The sequence below is a fragment of the Alligator sinensis genome, unplaced genomic scaffold (genome assembly GCF_000455745.1).
Source record: "Alligator sinensis unplaced genomic scaffold, ASM45574v1 scaffold885_1, whole genome shotgun sequence".
Lineage (NCBI taxonomy): Eukaryota > Metazoa > Chordata > Crocodylia > Alligatoridae > Alligator > Alligator sinensis.
This window is the reverse complement of record NW_005842056.1, coordinates 841,730-860,771: the sequence shown is the minus strand read 5'-3', so window position 1 is coordinate 860,771 and position 19,042 is coordinate 841,730. Positions and strand designations below refer to the sequence as shown.

General features: G+C 43.1%; 1 protein-coding gene across 2 annotated transcripts in view; it reads right to left on the bottom strand.

Moving 5' to 3' along the window:
- Positions 1–19,036, bottom strand: part of CTDSPL (CTD small phosphatase like) — a 109,873-nt gene extending 90,837 nt beyond the window's left edge. For both annotated transcript variants that reach the window (XM_006022946.3, XM_006022947.3), the window contains exon 1: positions 18,906–19,036. In XM_006022946.3, the coding sequence (XP_006023008.1) occupies positions 18,906–18,981 (76 nt within the window). In that variant the 5' untranslated portion in view covers positions 18,982–19,036. The remainder of the gene's footprint in view (positions 1–18,905) is intronic.
- Positions 19,037–19,042: the final 6 nt, after the last annotated feature.

The following is a 19,042-nucleotide window of genomic DNA, read 5'->3' as shown; positions in this document are numbered from 1 at the left end:
GCCTGGAAGGACGGGGAGGGAAAAGCTGCCCACTGACACCGCTATCCCCAGCCCTGCCCTGTACTTGGCAAAGCTGCTTCCTGCAGCTGGAGTCCCCAGGCCAGCACAGCAAACATGGTGAGGGGGGAGGGAGCACAGATCTGGAACCCCATGCAGCAGCAGTCATGGGGCTTCCCCTTCCCCAGGATCACCTGGGGACAGCAGTAACAGTGAGCTTGCAGGCACTTCTGCTCCTTGCCTGCCCCCCCTGTGTCCCCTGCAGTCCAGGAGCACATGCTGGAAGGGGGAGACCTGCCCCTGCTGCCACTGTCCCCAGCCATGCCCCACACCTTATCTTGCTGCTTATCAAAGCCCCGGCTGCAGTGGGGCAGGAGCAGTGGCAGCAGGCTGGTCTCCCTCCCCTTGCACCCTGCTAGAGAGGGGGAGGTGTTTGCACTGGAGGGAATAGGGTGCTGAGAGCAATGGCAGGGAGTCTCACCTGCTGCCCATCAGCTGCTGTGGCATGGTCTGCCCACGGAGCAGGGTGAGGGGACTGCAACCTCTCTTTTCAAATATCTAGATTCACCCAGGGATGCATCAGGACACTTCTGCACACCAGCTATGGGAAATTTTTGACAAAACGCTCCTGCTCTAAACAAAACTCCGCTAGCGTGCTTGGCTCTCCGCTTGGCCGCTGGCCAGGAGTTGTCTACAGAACACTGTAAATAACCCTGAAGTGTCTTGTCACTGCCTGGGGCCTGCGCTAGCACAGAGCTGCCTGCCCAGAACCAGTTTAGCACACTGCCTGTGCAGTGTGAACAGGCTCTCCCACCATATTTGCACAACTGGTTTGACAGGTCCTTTCCGACGCTCTGCATCAGGACATTCCACACCAGACCCAACTTTGCTACCACTGCGTATCTGTCCTTCAGAAGTGCCATCCGGCTGTGCTTTCCCACACCACACTACTGCAAATATGGTTAAGCCAGCATGTATGGTGCGAACACAAAACATTTTGGAGTGAAAGGTAAACTAACAGACAGACAATCTTATTTCTTGTAACTGGTTATGTTGTTTTCCTTTAACTTCTTGGAAATGATATGGGAAGTGATGACTAACACCTTCCTTTGTGCCAATGGATATGTGTTGAATTAAATCCCATGCTAATATATTCTCACATCAGTGTCTCCAGGTTATTTCTATTAACTCTCATTCTGCTTGGGCATTCCCTCATTTGTAAACCCTCGACATACATTTTTTGTTTTAAATCTCCCAAATCTTCACAGGGGAAGCAGGAGAATGAGGTCATCGATAATGTCCCCCTCCCAGAACAAGACAAAAATCCTTATAGCCCAGGCTAATATGACCGCAGGGTAAAATCCCTTCCTCATCCTAAATGCAGCCATTGGTCTGACCCTGAGCAGAGAAGCAAGACCCTCTAAACGGGAACTTTTCTAAATCACAGCAGGAGCACCTGCAAGCTTACGGTGTGCAATGGTTGCCGTTACATACTGCAGCATATCCTATATTCAAAACTCAAAATTAAAAAATGTTGACTAACACAACACAAATGCTACTGGGTTTGCAAAGTTGTCTCAGGCAGATGTTGTAAAGACAAGATCTAGCTTACAAATATTTGGGCACTTAGAGAGACCACGCCTTGTTTTCCAAAACCAAGATCTGAACATTGCAACTACGCAGGTATCAACAAGTCATTGACAAAAAGATTAAACTGGTAATTATCTTTGGACAGGGAGCAATCAAAATTGAAAAAAACTTTAGTTTGCCTTATAAGATGAAATAGGAGGGGAGTAAAACACAAGCTGTTTTTTAAACGAACTCATTTTGTACACTAGAAAAGCAACATCAACTTGGTAAAGAAGTTTAGATGTTTAACTGATCATTTTAAAGCAGATTTACAGAGAATGGTAACGAAATACAACGAACAAACTCTTGAAATCGGACCTGCTATGTTGTTTAGTACTCCCAAACAGGATAACAGCTAGTCAGCCCTACTAAATCAATTATTTAGAGGAAGAAAAACATTACAGAAGTGGTGGACTTTATAACCAAAACTGAAACCCTCATCACCATATGAAGGGCAGAGTGGAATACCACAACCCTTGCTACAAGGTTTCCAAAAAGGGAAGCTTATTATGGGAGCCATTACAATTACAGCAAGTTAGGAGAATTTTGAAGATTTGCTTACATTTGTCAGCCCACAGCTTACTGCCTCATTTTGGACTGTGATTCAAGAGAAACTTTAGCTTTTAAAACCTAGATAAAATGATCCATGGTGAACAATATGGTCCCAGTTTCTCTTGGAGGCCAGACTATGTCAGAAAAGTTATAGTTCAACCCTGTAACTCTTACAGTGGGAGAGTATTATATATAAGTAATTATCTAGCTGATAGTGATAGTAATTGATTTTACACATACTGGACGTGCCCACGAGCGTGGACGTTTGCTTCCCCGGGGACAAGAAGCAGCAGCACACTGTGTGCGCATCCCTGTGCACACACTTCGCAGCTGTGCTCATCCGGACACAGCCTCTGAGACCAAATTGAATAGAAACTGAAAATTTATTTTGCTGAATATAAGGCCACCACAAACATGCTTATTTTATAAAGATTATATACGCTGCATTGTTTGGATCTCAGAGCTTGTCTATGCCAAGATGCATCTAATGCCAGAAGTTCTGGGAGCAGACAGCAGCCACCACAGGGAAACTGCCTGTGTGGATGCACACCTGGGCAACTTCTTGGGGATCTGCATGGCTCTACTCATCAGCTGTGTCAGCAGGACATGAAATACACCCTGGAGGGCCACAACTGGTACAGCAGCTGACAGCAGATGCAGGTGTATCTGCTCACAACTTTTTCAATCCAAGAGCTGGTATTGCTTACCAGCAGAGAAGGATTCTACTCCACAGGGAAACTGTCAGCAAAAAAATCTGGCACATAGGTCAGGATTCAATGTATTTAGCTATGATCCAACAGAACTATATTGACTCTTTTTTTTTTTTTTTGTCATTGTGAGACTACTGAATCCAAACAAGTAATTTCCAAAAGGAAATAAACCTACACCACAGCTGACATCTTATAGTAAAAGATGTAACCAGAAGATAAGAAAACTCCTTGTACCACAGCATCCTTCTATGTAATTCTTTTGTGTAATCAATGTGCATTTCATCCCAGAAGTTGAATGCAAATTCACCGACTCAGAGCTTTCTATCAGAATACTCTTCATGGCTGGCAAAATTTTAATCAAATTAGAACTTTTCCTTCCAACTCTCTGGAGAAATAGGGTTGTTAATCTATTTTTCAGCCTAGCCTCTTGTTGATACTATCCAGTTAGCGTTCCTGAGAGAGAGAGAGAACCGATTTTGTTGTCATTTCCTTACATGATCCTCCTGAACATCTGCTTAAGTACAAGTGCTTATTGCATAAACAGAGTAAAGAATACATTTTAGCTAACTAGCAAAGCTATCTCAATTGCTGCTACTTTTTTTTCCTGACAAAACTAATACAAGACAAAAATTCCACGATGTGACTGAAATAACCTCACAGTTCAAACAAAGACCAAAACCCTGTGAAGTTCGGGTCAATCTTAAACTTTCCAATTCCAGGCTTAGTCTAACACAGAATATGGTCAATGCCATTATTGTATGATTAGAGTTCTCTCCATTTAAAATACATATTCCCTGGAAGGACCCTTGGAATAGAGATTTTGAAACAAAGTTTATTTTAGTCTGTTCTGCTCTTAGTTTGGATACAATCTTGAAAATTCTCACTCCCACCTCTTCATTGCATCCACCTATAATGGCTTGCTAGCTAACTTTTAGTTCCATGGAAAAATTAAAGAATGATTGCAGTAAAAAGATGATAGGGATTAAGAAAATGTACAGGCCTGCATTGAGCATAAACCTGCATTTAAGTGGATTTTTTAAAAAGCATCTGACCTCATGTGGTTAAGCTGTTCGAGTTTTACAAAGAAGCAAAACTGTTTGCGGCTAAGATTTAATGTCCCATAAGAAGGGGACAAATCTAGATAGGAGTGAAATGAATGGCACAGGAAGAAAGGCAAGCAGACTCAGAATTTTATCATCTCCTAGCCCAGATCATAAGGGAAGTCATTTTCACATTATGATTATTAGCAGCTTAAATGAAACAGTCTTGGTTCAGCTCTCAGAAACTAGCATCTACACCACAAAAATAACAAGCCCAAGCAGCATTCCTTACTCAAAATGTGAATGGAGATCAATACCTGATTTAACTTCTAGGAACAGAGAAATTGTCATTTAAGATCAAACCAACAGGAGACAACAAGCAACCCCCAATACTTTAAAGGAAGATAAAATGCATCCAATTGTTCACTTTACCAAGGGGAGATTATTTGTTCCCGGACTGCAGGATTTTACGCATTTTGGTAATTTCATCCTAATTAGAGATAACTACAGATTTTCATAAACATTACTCCTTTTAAAGAATTCCAAGGATTTTTCTTTTGCAATCATATCTCTTTATTTAATGTAGTTGTAGGATGTATCAAACTGTACTTCCTGGTATCGGTTTTACACATACTGCCTTTTAATTCTAAGTTCTTATGGGAAAAATAATAAAAGGCTTTGCCTTTTTCATCCAGTTGTTAGTTACTAGGTACATCAATTATATTTCCTATTTTTCTTCTTTCATTCCTGGTCTTTAAATCTCACATAAAACTCCCTCCAGGGGGGTTAGTCTTTTTGTTGTTGCTCTTTATAATTTTTGTATTTCCATTATATCTAGTCTTTCCCAAGATGAAAGACCAGATTTTACCACATTATTTGAGGTGTAGACTTACCCTTTTACTATGTATTACCTTATTTTCTATAATATTCCCTTCCAAACATAATCCAATATACTGTCTGCTTATCAGACTGTCTCTATAATTTAAAAAAAAGATGCCTTCACCAAGCTATCCACCAAGATGCCTCAACTAATCTAGAAGCCACTGGTCTGTACCAGTGGTTTAGTGTTCCTTCTAATGTGTGTTATTTTGCCGCTATGTACATTGAACTATCATTGCTATGTACTTTTTACCATTTCTTAGTTTGCTGGCTCTTTTCATAAGATTTTTCAAGCCTCCTTTGTAGTTTAGGGAGCCATGTTGTTTAGGCTGGAGTCTAAGGGATTTTTAACACTGTTATACAAGAGTCAGCATGGAGTAGCAGCAGCCACAGGAGGCACTGCCAGGATCCTTCTGCCCGCTGTGTGCCACTCTTACTCCAGCATTCTGATGCCATGCTCTGCCCCATACTTGCACAGGTTTTGCTGATGCTCCAGCCCTACCTGCTCTCTACCCTTGCTGCCAAATTTGCCCCTCAACATGGTTGCTGCCCAGAGGGATCTGCAGCACCAGGTGATGACAGGGAGCAAAGACCATGGGTGGGAGGGGGGTAGAGGCGAGAGAGTGAGAGTGCAGGGAACGCTGGATCACAGCAGGCTGCACTATAATCCGTAAAGGCTGCTGATCCCTGCTGTTGCTTATCTTTATCTTCAGGTAATAAATACTTAATCAGGAAAGGTGCTTCACTCAATCAAGCCAGGATCATGTGCACATCAACTACCACAGGAGAACCATCCCATGAGCTTTGCTCTACTGGAAGAGTGTTGCTCAACTGGGGGGGGGGGGGGGCGGAAGGGTTGCAGTATCCTAATATTAAAGTGTTTTAAATACCATTAGAAAGGAAAAATTACATTTTCAGTGATTTTAGGTTTACAAAGTAAAAAGGTTTAATCTTCTGTAGTATTATTTTAAATTTTATAAAAATAATTCAACTTTAAATTGAGATAGTGCCCTGTGCAGCAGCAGGGTTTGAGGCTGATGGACCATTGGCTTGCATTATCCTGGAAGGGGCTGACAGGCTACCAAGTTTAGTGTTGGAAGGGTCTCAGGCCTGTGGGAAGGGAGGAGAGATAAAGACTGCCCGGCTGCCAGCACTGTACCTTGCCCTAGCTGCCTGTGCCTGTGGAAGCATGTTCTACAATGGGCCTTTCTCTGAAGTGACTTTCTGTTCTGCTGTTTTCAGCTGCTGTAGCCAGGCCTGTGCTGCACTAGAGCCCTGTGGGTGTGCATCCACCAAGGGTGGGAGTCTACTGACTTTCCCCTTTCAGCTGCTAAAGTTTTTATAGAGCTCTGGAGCCTGGGAGTTGAGTATCCCTGCCACATCCTTCCCATCCCCTGTCCTCCCTCTCTCAAATTCAGCAGCAGGGAAAGAAGAGGAGGAGGAGGAATGGTAACTGCATTCAGCTCCTAGGTTCTGGAATGGTATGTAAGCTCTGAGCCCACCATATGTCAGTGTGGGTACTGGCTGGAGCCACAGCTTCATGCAGTTTTGGAGCCTAGGAGCTGAACATCACTGCTGCTACTTGGATCCTCCTTTCCCTGCTGCAGTGGAGGAGAGGAGGGAGGGGAAATTTAATGGTCCTGACAGCTCCTGGGCTCCAGAGCTGCATGAAAGCTCTGAGCAAACTGGCATATCAGTGTGGGTGAACAGCACTGCCGCTGCTTATATCCTTCGTTTCCCTGTTGCTGAATCTAGAAGCATTCACCTGCTATTCACACCAGCTTTGCAGGCCACATCTAGCCTGTGGCCTGGAGGTTGAGCACCAGTGTACTACAAAATAACCCATTAATGTCTCAGACAGTTTTACAATCCATAGCAAATCATCTTTCACTGTCAAAACACCTTTTCTGAACTGAACATATAACCTTCTCTATACCTTTATCCACTGTAATTGCTCCACTTAAGTATTCTGACTGGTTAGAAAAGGGACCCCAAAAATCCATATGCACATGCATTCATATGTATCCAGTGCAGGTGTGCAGATAACCAGAATGCCTGTGCAAGTCAGGATTTGTGGACCTGACCTGTAAGGATGGCATATATTCAAGCACACATACACTGAGAAAAAGATGCAGGCAGAGATCATGTATCCATGAAAACGATTTGCCATTTTACCCTCTTTGAAGTCACATTTGTCCACGCAGGCTCACTTACAATGGCTGCTACAGCATCTAATGTGGCAAAGTCATTCCATTCCAACTAAGAGACGTTACATCAAGGTTCATCTGCTCTGTGCCTTCCATAAGGGAGAAAAGAAGGCTCAGGGGGAACCTGGTGGCAGCCTATAAGTACATAAGGGTTGTGCACCAGGAACTGGGAGAACATCTACTCACCAGGGCACCCCAAGGGAAAACAAGGTCTAATGGTCACAAACTGCTGGAAGACTGTTTTAGAATGGACATAACGAAAAACTTCTTTACTGTCCGAGTCTCCAGAGTCTGGAATAGACTCCCCCAGAAGTGGTACAAGCACCTACTCTGGATACAGTCAAGAAATGCCGGGATGTTTATCTTGCTGGGGTGATCCAACCTCAACTGACTTCCTGTCCCTTGGGCAGAGGGCTGGAGATGATCTTGCAAGGTCCCTTCTGGCTCTAACATCTATGAAATCTGTAATGCCTGGTCTACATTATGTAGCTTTGCCAACACAGCTAAAAGCATATTCAAACTCACACCTCCCTTGTGCAAGTAGAACTCCTCCTTTCTGCTAGCAGAACAACATCAAATCTGTGAACAACAGATTTCTACTACTACACAGGAGAGAACAGAAGCCACAAGTAGATGGCACCTGCATTTTCTATCAGTTTTTAGGACCCTTTTAACAGCCGATGCCTCCTCAGTTGCCATGCATGCCTTGCCAGCACAGCTGTTGTATTAGAGCCTTGTGGCTGCAGCAGCACAGTTTCCTTTAGTATCAGCATGAGACAAACATATACACAGTTTCACTGCTGATTAATTGCCTACAAGTGTCAAAACTACTTTCAGTTTCATTGCTGCCTCAACTGAAACTCTGAAGCGGTAGGGGAAGAACAGAGGATTCATCCCGCTCTGCGAGTCAGGTCTGCCAAGAAAGTGGGCAAGTCTCTGAAGAAGAAATCTGACCAGACTGATTAGTAAAATGTAGTCTGTCAAACAATTGGACAAGACCCAAAGATGAAAATATACTGAATCTACAAAAAGTATCTAACAGACTGGCTGACATTTCACCACCAATAAATCTACTTCAGGTTTAACTCACACTTGCATATACACATACCTATAGCTTGCAAGTGTTGGTACACTGGATATTATTCACTTAGCAGCAATCACCTTTCTATTATGCAGGAAGTAGAGTAGATGATTCTAATGGTGTAATCTGCCCTCAAAATCTATTAAGCATGACTTAGGTAAGAAACAATGACTCTTCACAGTTGCATGTTTTTTAAACATATACACACACTTCCTCTAAAATGAAGAAGAGTTCTTTAACTTTTGATTCACTCTCCACATAAAGTGTTTTGTGAAACTATGTGCTTAAGTCAAATGCATGTTATTAAATCTATTCAGTAAATCAGGGTTGTCCAACCCGCGTGGCCAGGGGCCACAGGCCCTCCACCACATACGTGTGTTGCACGCTACACTGCATTGCAACTCTCCTGCTACCCCATCCACACCCCCTAGCCCCCTCTCCATCCCCAGGTAGGGACAGGAAGCAGAAGGTGGTGGACGGAGGGGGAGCATACACGAGATGACCTCAGGGGTGCCACGATCATGACAATCTTCAAGAAAGGAGATAAGTCTGACTACAGAAAGTAGAGGGATTGCAGCAGCACCTAGGACTAGGTTAATCCCTCGGGTGATGCATGCAGCCCAAAGGCTGCTAGCTGTACAGCCATGCTGTAGATGAAAGGATTTCAGCTTCCATTACTACCAACTACTATTAAGAAACTCTAAAAACAGTGCAGCAGTATGAACAGTGCTAAAATACCACACAGATAAAACAGAAAAACTAAGGCACTTTTATATAAAGCTTACCCCAATAACAAATTAATTAAAGCCTGAAGCCTTCAGCTAGGCCTGACGCATCATTTTTCTCCTCCATTTGTCTGAAGCTGCTAGTTTCACTACAAATATTCATGTGGAACTACCCAAAATTAATTGGCACTGAAAGACATAATTGTCCGGGGTTCATGTTGATCTAACCTATAGCAAGCAGATTTAAGTAAATACAAAGGATAACAATACAACATTATTGTTGTATTTTATGATTGTTTATTTTATGGCGGGGGGTCGGGCTAGAAGATCTATTAGGTCCCTTCCGACCCTAAAACTATGAAACTATGAAACTATTAAGACTGCATAGATTCAAATCTTGGGTCAGAGAAATGCATGAGATTGAAACCTAAGCCACAGAATCATAGAGCTCAATAAGTGCGAACAGAATTCAGTCCAACTGGTGACCAGCAAGTGGGAGATGCTAGAGCTGTCCTCTGCCCCAGCCCCTCCGATTGAAATCTAAAAAAAAACCTTTCACTACATCTCCAATTCTCCACAATCCTCTTCCAAAAATGGAAAATGTCAGAAATATCAGAAATGCAAAATCTTAAAACTTTTTTTTTTTTTTAAACCAACTCTGGTGGTATTTTCAAAGTTCAGTGAGACCTTTAAGACCCCTTCCTTATACAATACCTGCAGCATCACCTAACTTAATTCAATCTGAGCTTCTTGTTGAGACTCAGTTTTCTAATAGTTTAATCAAATTCTGCTGAAAAAGATATCTTAACAGATGCCTACTAAGCAAGCTTAAGAGGGTTTGTTTTTTTTAAATCACCTCTTTCCTCCTCTCCAGCAGACACCAAACGAACGCACATGCACACCTCCTCACTGATCATTCCTGGCTTTATCTTCATTCATCCAAGCAGTCCTCCCGGCTCCAATGACTATCTCCATTAAAACTAATTACTTCAGCAAGGATTTCCAGGAAGAGGCCACCAGCAAAGTCCAAGTATCAGTCATTCCTTTTTTCACAAAGGGAAAAAACAAATTACATGCAAACAAGCATTTTGAATACCACTAAAGATTTTTGTTTGAATTGCCTGCAGGATAATTTACTGAAGTAGAAAACAAGCTTGAAAAATTACAGTCTGAAAAGTGAATACTTTGAAAACATTTGAGAGACAAGGGGAGGAGAAGGTCATGGTAATTTTTATTGAACCAACTGTATAGTTAGGAACGCTGTTAAAAAAGCTTGCCTGATATCCCTCCCAATTACACATCTGATCCAATAAAACACATCAAAAAACCCCTCATCTCTCCAGGATCCCCACAGTTACAACAATCCAACCCCTGAAAACATATAAAGATGAAGTTTTTACAATTTTTATATAGCTAGCTGCAACACCAGAAGCTCTGGTAACTCTAAAATTGGGAGAATTTCCTAATAGTCCTCTCTCTTCATATGACTTCTAACAGAAATATAGCAATGCCTTCAGTAAGATCACTCCTCCCTCTGCTACAGACAGGGACATATTCACTTACAAATGTTACTTATATGGGTAAAAGTCAAGCTGCAGATCTAACAGAACAGAAGTCATAGCGGTTTTGTTTCATGCTGAAAAAGTTTCTCTACCAGCGACATTCAGTCCTGACGGGCTCAGGAGCCACATGAGTAGTCAGCGTTAACCAAACAGCCACAACAGGTAAGCCACTTGGTGAACTGTGGCAAATGAACCCAAGTTCAAAAGGGGGGAAAAAATAAGATTATGCAAACATTACTAAAATTCTAACAGGAGGAAAACACTTCAAAAGTGGAAAGGCTCTTCAAGTGGTAACCGACTACAAGAAAGTCATACCAAATGTATGCAGGCAGGGAACAAAAAAAAGAGTTTGGTAGGACTTTCTGGAAAGAGTTAAGGCATATATATGTGCTGGCAGGGGGGGAAGAGGGGACTCTTTAATTAGAGTGGCTCCAAGAGCTGCTCTAATTAAAGCACCCGGAGTGTCTCGTATCCGTGTCCCTGCGCTTCAAAACGGTGGTGGGGGTGATTTATCTAAAGCTTGTCGAACAAACTTTAGATAAAGTGCCCCCACTGCCATTTGAACTCCAGGGATGCTGATACACGAGACATGGGAGGCTGCTGGAGCACAGCAATTGCTCCACACTGGAATTACAGCACACTGGAGCAGCTCCGCTGCTCCTGTATAGGTACCCATAGGTGGCAAGTTGAAGAGCCTCTTATGGCTTAGGAGCCCTGGTGCCTTACTGCTCTAACAAATTAAATCCGTATATTAAATAGCAATGCAAAACAGATTTCTGATAGGATCTTCATGGCCAGAAGAAACAAAGAAGCCTCATTTATGTCTACCTTGGCTGCCAGCACTTTACATTTTCATACTGAATTTTTTCCATATTCTGATTAGCATTAGCTTTAAAATGCTGAGCAATTTCCACATGCAAACTCAAATTACTTGTAAGCGTATTTATGATGTTCATTAGTGTGAATCTCGGCAAAGATTAAATTCAGAAGACTGAAATATGGCATATGACAGATCACACTGAGCATCTTATCGACTCATCTGTTAGAAATATGCATGTTTCAATTTGCATTCCTGAATGCCAGATTGACAAAATATGGTTCAAACTTGCTGTTTTTAAGGCATACTAAATTCATGAAAGCTTCAGTTCAATCACTACATTAAGACTACTTGGAGTTCAAGATAACACCATCAACCATAAAATGCGACATCTTCACAGCCCTCAAATATGGTTCGAATACCAGATATTTGTGTAAACTATCATTCGTATCACTGAAGATACAGTCCCATTTGTTCAGTTTTAACTGCAACTCTGAATCTCAATCAAATCCTAGGTTATTTCAGGCTACTGTGGTCTCTCAGGAACAGAAACCCTTAAACTCTATGGCTGCTCTGGTTTCATGTAGCAACTATGCCATTAGTTAATGTTTTAGATTTTTACCCTCTGCAAGGAATTCACATTTCAAAACAGAGCTGAAAATCATTTTTGCATGTTATATGGAGCAATTTCGGTGACTACAACAACAGATTATTAAACTGTTTCAATAAATATGAACGTATAGCAATTATTATACGTGTGTATCTGTATTGATCTATTAAATGTATATTAAGTATATTAAATGTATAACATGTTTTTTACATAAATCATGCAATACTTGGTCATTTGTTCATAGTTTCATAGTTTCATAGTTTCAGGGTCGGAAGGGACCTAATAGATCTTCTAGCCCGACCCCCCGCCAGGGCGGGAGAACAACCCAAAAAAAAAAAACCAAACCAACAAAACCACTCACCCTAAAAACAAAAACGGGACTCAAATGAGTCCAGCCAGGTAAGTATCCAGCCTCTTCTTAAAGATCCCCAGGGTAGGGGCCAGCACCACCTCCCTTGGAAGTTGGTTCCAGCTCCTAGCCGCCCTGACTGTGAAGTAGTTTTTTCGGATGTCCAATCTGTACCTCCTCTCCATCAACTTGTGCCCATTATTCCTTGTTATGCCAGCAGGGGCTAGGGGAAACAGCGTCTCCCCCAAACCCTTCTGGTTCCCCCTAGTGAGTTTATAGTTCAAATCATGAGGACAAAGAGGGAATTAAATGCCCACATTTTTTTAAATCCAAGACAAGGTCTTTCCCTCAATTCAACATGAGGAAAAAAAGCCTCATCTTGGATTCAAGTACAGGCCTGGGACAGGTCACTACTGAGACTTAAGGCCTGGCTCCAGCCTGGGGCCAGAGCTGCAGCCACCATGTGCCCTGGGCTGGGGCTGGAGCTGTGGCGAGCACTGCCGACTGGCAGGAGGGGAAGTGCAAGGGAGACCACGCAGAGCAGGGTGGAGCACTGTGCAGTGTGCAGCCTGGGGTAGCCCTGAGGCAACCACGCAATGGCAAGGGAGCTGCTCAGGGCTGGAGCCAGATCTGCACCTGGACCTAATGCTGTGGTTAGAGCCACCACTTTAGCCTGCTTCAGGCTGGTACTGGGGCCTGGGCCAGACCTGCTGCCACCTGGCTAGGGCTAGAGCCACCATGTGTTCCATGTCCCAGGCCAAAGTCCCTGCATAGGGGAGCAAGTGACAGGGACTGGGGGAGGAAGAAGGGCAGGCACTGGAGAGGGAAGTGGCTGGGTGAGTGTGTGTGTGTGGGGGGGTGGGTACAGGCAGCAGTGGGGTGTGAGAGCACAAATGGTGGGGGTGGGGCGGAGGTCCAGGCCACTTGCCCCACCTTTCCCCACCGTTTGCCCCCCTGCCCCAGCAGTGAGGATGTTGAATTTAAGACAACCCTGCAATAATTAGATTCTATAGGCGGAAAATTATCATCATGGATACTCTGATCTTGGACTTGGGTAGATGTTTAAAATATCTAGAATACCTGCATTTAGAATATCTGATTAAATCACATTTCATTAAAATTTGAATGAAGAAACAATACACTTCTGCACATACTACTCCAGACATGCACTCTTAACTGAATATCTTTTGAAATGCTCATAGCTTCAAATGACAATGAATGCTTTTCCCTTGTTCAAAAGAAAGAACTGAAGAACCTTTATTCAAAATACTGATAGCTGCTTTATAGATCAGGTTTTAAACTAAAAACAAAACACCTGGCTTTTACACATAATAAAAGATAATAATTAAAAAAAAATTAACATACTGCAATAAATTCTTTGATCATGGTCAAATTTTATGACAAATTAAGAAAGGTATGCCCGAACTGGTAGTCAGTCAATCATCAAAGAGAATCTTTAGGGCACTATACTTACTAAATAGACTTAAATATAACCCTACTGCTACAAAATAATTAATTTGTGACTATCTGACCAGTCTAAAATCTCTGCCTTAATTATGAAGGCTAAAATCATAGAAATCATAAAAAATTAGGGTTGGAAAGGACCTCAGGAGGTCATCTAGTTCAGAGGTTCCCAAACACTGGGCTGTGGCGGGTTGGCTGCTGGGTTGTGGAACAAGCGCCCCGCTCAGACCCCCATTTGTCCAGCTGGGCAAGCAGCTTCTGGGGTAAAAGCTGCAGTGCAGTGCAGCCCCAGGAGGGAGGCAGCTGGCTCTGCACGCCCCATCCTGCTCCTGCCAGGCCGCAATATAAAAAAAGTTTGGGAACCACTGATCTAGTCCAACCCCCTGCTCAAAGCAGAACCATCTTCAAGTAGATCATCCCAGCCAAAGCTTTGTCCAGCTGGGTCTTAAAAACCTCCAAGGATGGAGCTTCCACCACCTCTCTGGGTAACCTATTCCAGTGCTTCATTATCCTCCCCATGAGAAAGTTCTTCCTAATATCTAACATACACTTTCCTTGCTGCAAACTGAAAATGAGCATTTGTTAATACAAAGAAAAAAAAAAACACTTATTTGGGCAGGTGATACTGTATGCATCAAATAGCTCATCTAAATATTCAATACTCAGTACTAAAACACATAATCTCTGTACATTTTTTAAGGCCAGAAGGATTTAACTGACACATCTAGAGGTCATTGCTCCAGTGATCAGTACATAAAATGTAATTAATTCAGTTAAAATAAACCGTCTGTTATACTGATTATGCCAAGATCTATAATTTGAATAAAAAAGTAAGTTAAAATGTTTCCACATCTGTCCCTTACATAAAAGAAAAAAAGCTATGCACAATTACTTTTCATAACCTTTATCTATCCATTTTAATTTCAAGCTACAACTTTTGCTGCTATTGAGTTCAGAAGAGCAAAAAATGCCTGCTGTTTCAGATGTATCAGCATATTGAAAGTGAGCTTTTTTTCAGAGAATTCAGATTACCAGAGAATTAAAGCATTTGTTAATCCGCTGCACAAAACTATTAACTGAAGAGTGTTTGGATTATGTACAATAAAGTTACATTTCCAAAGAGTAACTTTATAGTTTCAGTTTTAAAGGCAGTTGAGCATAACAACTTCTGGAAAAGAAACTGTATTTTATGATGTATACTAGATGTAATAATTGAAAAAGTAGTTGCTACAACTTTCCATGCCCAGCCTTCATTTTGACAGACAGAAGTAAATGCAGGGCACCACCATGTGGCAACATATCACTATTTAAATAAAAGAATCTGACACCTTGTTCACAGTTTTGGTTTAATTATGAAGTACATAACTTAATTTTGCCACCTTAATATTCACATATTTAAAAAAAAAAGTCTTCATGGGAAAGTTGAGAGTTATACAGAAGCTAATATTTGACAGGGAAACCAGTTTTAAGGCATTGTGGATTAACAAGAAAATATTTAGATTTTATTTTTAAAACCTAATAGTAACATGAAATAAAACTGCCCAATTTTATGCTGAGAAAATAGGCTGATCTGTTGCCAATCTATATTACATTCTCTTGTAATGATAAATGTGCCTTAAACATACTCAGCTGGATCACACACAGAACACTGGCTACTTTGCATAATTAAAATTTCCACATTTTAAACTAACACTATGTTAAGACAAGTGCCTTGTTTAAAAAGCAGATTAAAAATAATTTAAGAAAAGAAAAACCACTCTAAAAACAGCATGGTTTGATTAGCATATATGCACAAAGGAGTTAATAGTTGGTCTATTGCTATAAAGCTGCTTTCCTTTGCATTAAAATGAGGATTAAAAAATCCAAAAACAAAAATAATCTCCAGATACCCTATATGCCAAATTATGCCTTGCTGCACATAGGTACAGCAAAACTCTTAGAATAAGTGGGTAAATTAAATCAAATGGCTCTAATTGAAACAGTATAAACAGAGCTGTTTTAATTACTGTACAATTGCAGAAGACAGTAAACATCTAAACCAGCATGTTTTGGAATTAGCTGCTTCAAGAGTTAAATTAGCATGCATTAAAAACATACATGTTAGAGACCCACTGTATGCACGTCAACTGAATCCAACCAAATTATGTAAAAACTAGGCCCTGAATGCTTAATTTAAAGTGTGGCCTTCCAGGAAAAGCTTTCAATTCCCCACTGCCACATGTCTGCCACCCCTTAGCTTGAGCTCTGCAAGAGGCTACCCTAGCAGAAAGCTCTGATTGGACTCGCAGGAATCTGCACGTTAGAAGGAATTATGTGCACAACACGCAGGCATTAAAGGAAGGCAGGAAACTCACCTCAATGCACAATCGATGGGGCCCTTAAAAAGGTAGGAAGCCTGTGACCCTACAAAGAGCTTAAAGATGGCAAACATTTCCAGTACAAACCCTTCAGATACAGGGGATTACTCCTCTCAACCATAGCCAGTTGCTCTGGAATGACATCTGACAAAACTTCAACTCACAGCGCATGTTAATATGTTGCAAATAGAGACAAATGCAGTCCAGCATTCACTCGTGTACAAAGCTTCTTTCTTTCTTCTTTTAAAAGTCCACTAAACCTGAAGTTTCAGAGCCCAGCAGCCTGTATGTCAAGTAATGATCATTCTGGGGTTTTAAAAAAAACCCCAAAACATTAAAAATGTTTTTAAAAGTCACTTCTGGACAGTACCAGAAGAGGTGATATGTTGGGCAAACATGCAGCGTAGCAGAAGCAGGATTCTGAAGGCACAGTTTTTGAATAAACAGGGTAAAGATCCAGCAGGCACATTTCTGTTTGCTGTGACATATATATATATTCAATACAAGCTGTCAAAATGCACTCTACCAGCTGTGTCTCAACTAACCTTTGTACTCTTAACATTTCCCACTGCTGACACCACAAATGCATCTCCAACTGTTAGCAGCAGCAACAGTGGGAGCCTCGGTAGGGACAGGCCTCAAGTTTTAACCACTCGATCACTTAGCCCTACTCCAAACAGGAGTCCCAGTGTATAAAGTGTCAGTAATCACAAGTGCCTGTTGACAATTGCATCTCCCGAACTCCCTACTGCTAACACCAGTGGAAATACTAGAAGTCTCCTAACATAGAGAGACCTCGGAGCAGAGGTATCATTTCACAAATGATACGGATGAGAGACAAGTGCTTGTAGCATTCATGTCCCACAGGAGAAAACACTGAGCACACTGCATTCAAAAGCTTCTCCAAGTCTATCCCAACCATGCAGTTGCTCCACTGAAAGATACCACCCACAAAAAAAAACAAAACTCCATCCCTCTTTCATGAGAATAATTTCAAATGGCACAGATGAGTTTCTTGCGAGTAACTGTTCTGCATAAGGTGGCAATGTCTGGATTATTTTGCTTTAAAAATAACGTTGTCATGAAATACGGAACCACCTTTAACTATTCACGAAAACCACCGCACACAGCAAACCGGAAAGATTGCTTCAGGGTATCTGAAAACAATAACTGCTGATTGCAGGAGAAAGGGACAGTACTTTTATCATTTTAAAGTAAGATGATTACCAACTGCTGGGTCAACTAACAACACAAAATGTTACTCTCATGCCCACACATTTCTGTTCCTCCCCCCACTCTTAATGCCGTCCAAAACAAACCAACACAACTATGTGCACAAATCACTTCAAAGGTCTGTGAACACTCAGAATATGACTCCAGGGAACCTGGACATGATGACAAACAGAGCGCTTTTTACTTGTCCGGCAGCGCCTGCCTCTGCACCACAAAGGACGCAGCCACTCGCAGTTCAAAGCCCCCTGCAACATCCCACAAGGAAGAGAGGTTAAGCTACTGTCAGTGTCCTGACGTCCCAGAAAGGGCTGTGCCTGTCCCATTTTGGATTCAGGAAAATATGATCTTTACCTGACTCCGGGACTGAGCTATGACTGGATATTCACTGATCACATTTGCCTGCTTCTTTTCACAAGTAGCTTCCATTTCTTGCACGGGCTCAGACCAGAACCTGGCCACAGTATCTGAAGACAGACCATGCTAAACTGGAGGGAAGTGCAGTTTTCATTCCCCCCACCCTGCAACCCAAAATTAAAAAAAAAAAACCCCAAACCTCTTACTACCTAAACCTGAGATTCCCCCCTTGAACTGGCAGCCTGCCGGCATTACAGGACTCCTCATGGGGAGACCCTCAGCGATAGATACGTTATGTAGACAAGCATATTTTAGGCTAAATTAAAACACAATGTCACACACAGCTACACTCCTACAAAGCAACCCATTGCAGAGGTCTTCTTCCTACAAAAAAAAATAAAAAAAATAAAAAGCCTTTCTTTAGAGGCAGCGCCCGGGAAGCATTAGATCAACCTTTTTAAGCTCCAGGCAGGCACCCCTCCGAAAATACCAGTGCTTAGTTTTCACTCCTGTCTTGCCTCTAAAAAAAAATAAAATAAAAATAACACAGCCATTTCTCTGTTGCAAAGTGCTCAGAAACGGGCAGAACATTTTTTTTTTGTTTTTTTTTTAACCCTGCTGCCCCTTCCTGTAAGCTGTTGGGTCCATCGTGCCCGTCGGCACTGCCTGCCCAACCCTGCCAGCAGCGCGCGGCACCCTACAAAGGATCCTCCAGCACCCCGGGGTGGGGGAGAGCGGGAGGGCTGCGCGCCACCGCAGGATCCCATCCCCGGCTGCAACCCCCTCCAGGCAGGACCAGAGCACCCCTCGCCTGGCTGCGGCACCCCTCAAGGCTCTCGTGGCACCAGTCATTCCCCCATTGAGAACCACTTGCCTGGCAGCGGCACCCCTGGAAACCTCTCGCGGCACCAGACACCCCCGGTTGAGACTCGCAGTGGACCCCGTTCCTAGCTGCAGCACTCCTGCGAGGCTCTCACAGCACCGGTCGTCCCCGGTTGAGAATCGTGGAGGCTCCTGTCCCTGGCTACTGCACCCCTTTGATGCTCCCGCCCCGGCTGAGCCTCGCAGAGGATCCCGGTCCCGCGCCGCAGTGCCCCAGCGAGGCTCTCACGGCACCAGGAAGCCCCGGTTGAGAATCACGGACCCCCCCAACCCTAGCCCAGCGCCCCCGTGAGGACCTTGCAGCATGGGAGCAGGGGGTGGAAATGCAGCCTGGCGGTGGAGGATCTCACGGGCGGGGGCAGGGGGTGCCCAGTTGAGAAGCACCAACCCCCTGGAAGGATCCGGGAGCAGCCCCAGGTGGGGGGGATGCAATCAAGACCCCCCCCCAATCTCTCACCTTTCTCGTGGGCACAGGACAGGATCTCCTCCTCTTTGGGGTTGGTCACCTGGGTGATCACGGACGGGTTGTCCATGGAAACGGAGGGGGGGCGCGTGCACCTGGCGGCTCCCTCCCTCCCTCCCCGGGCAGGTGCG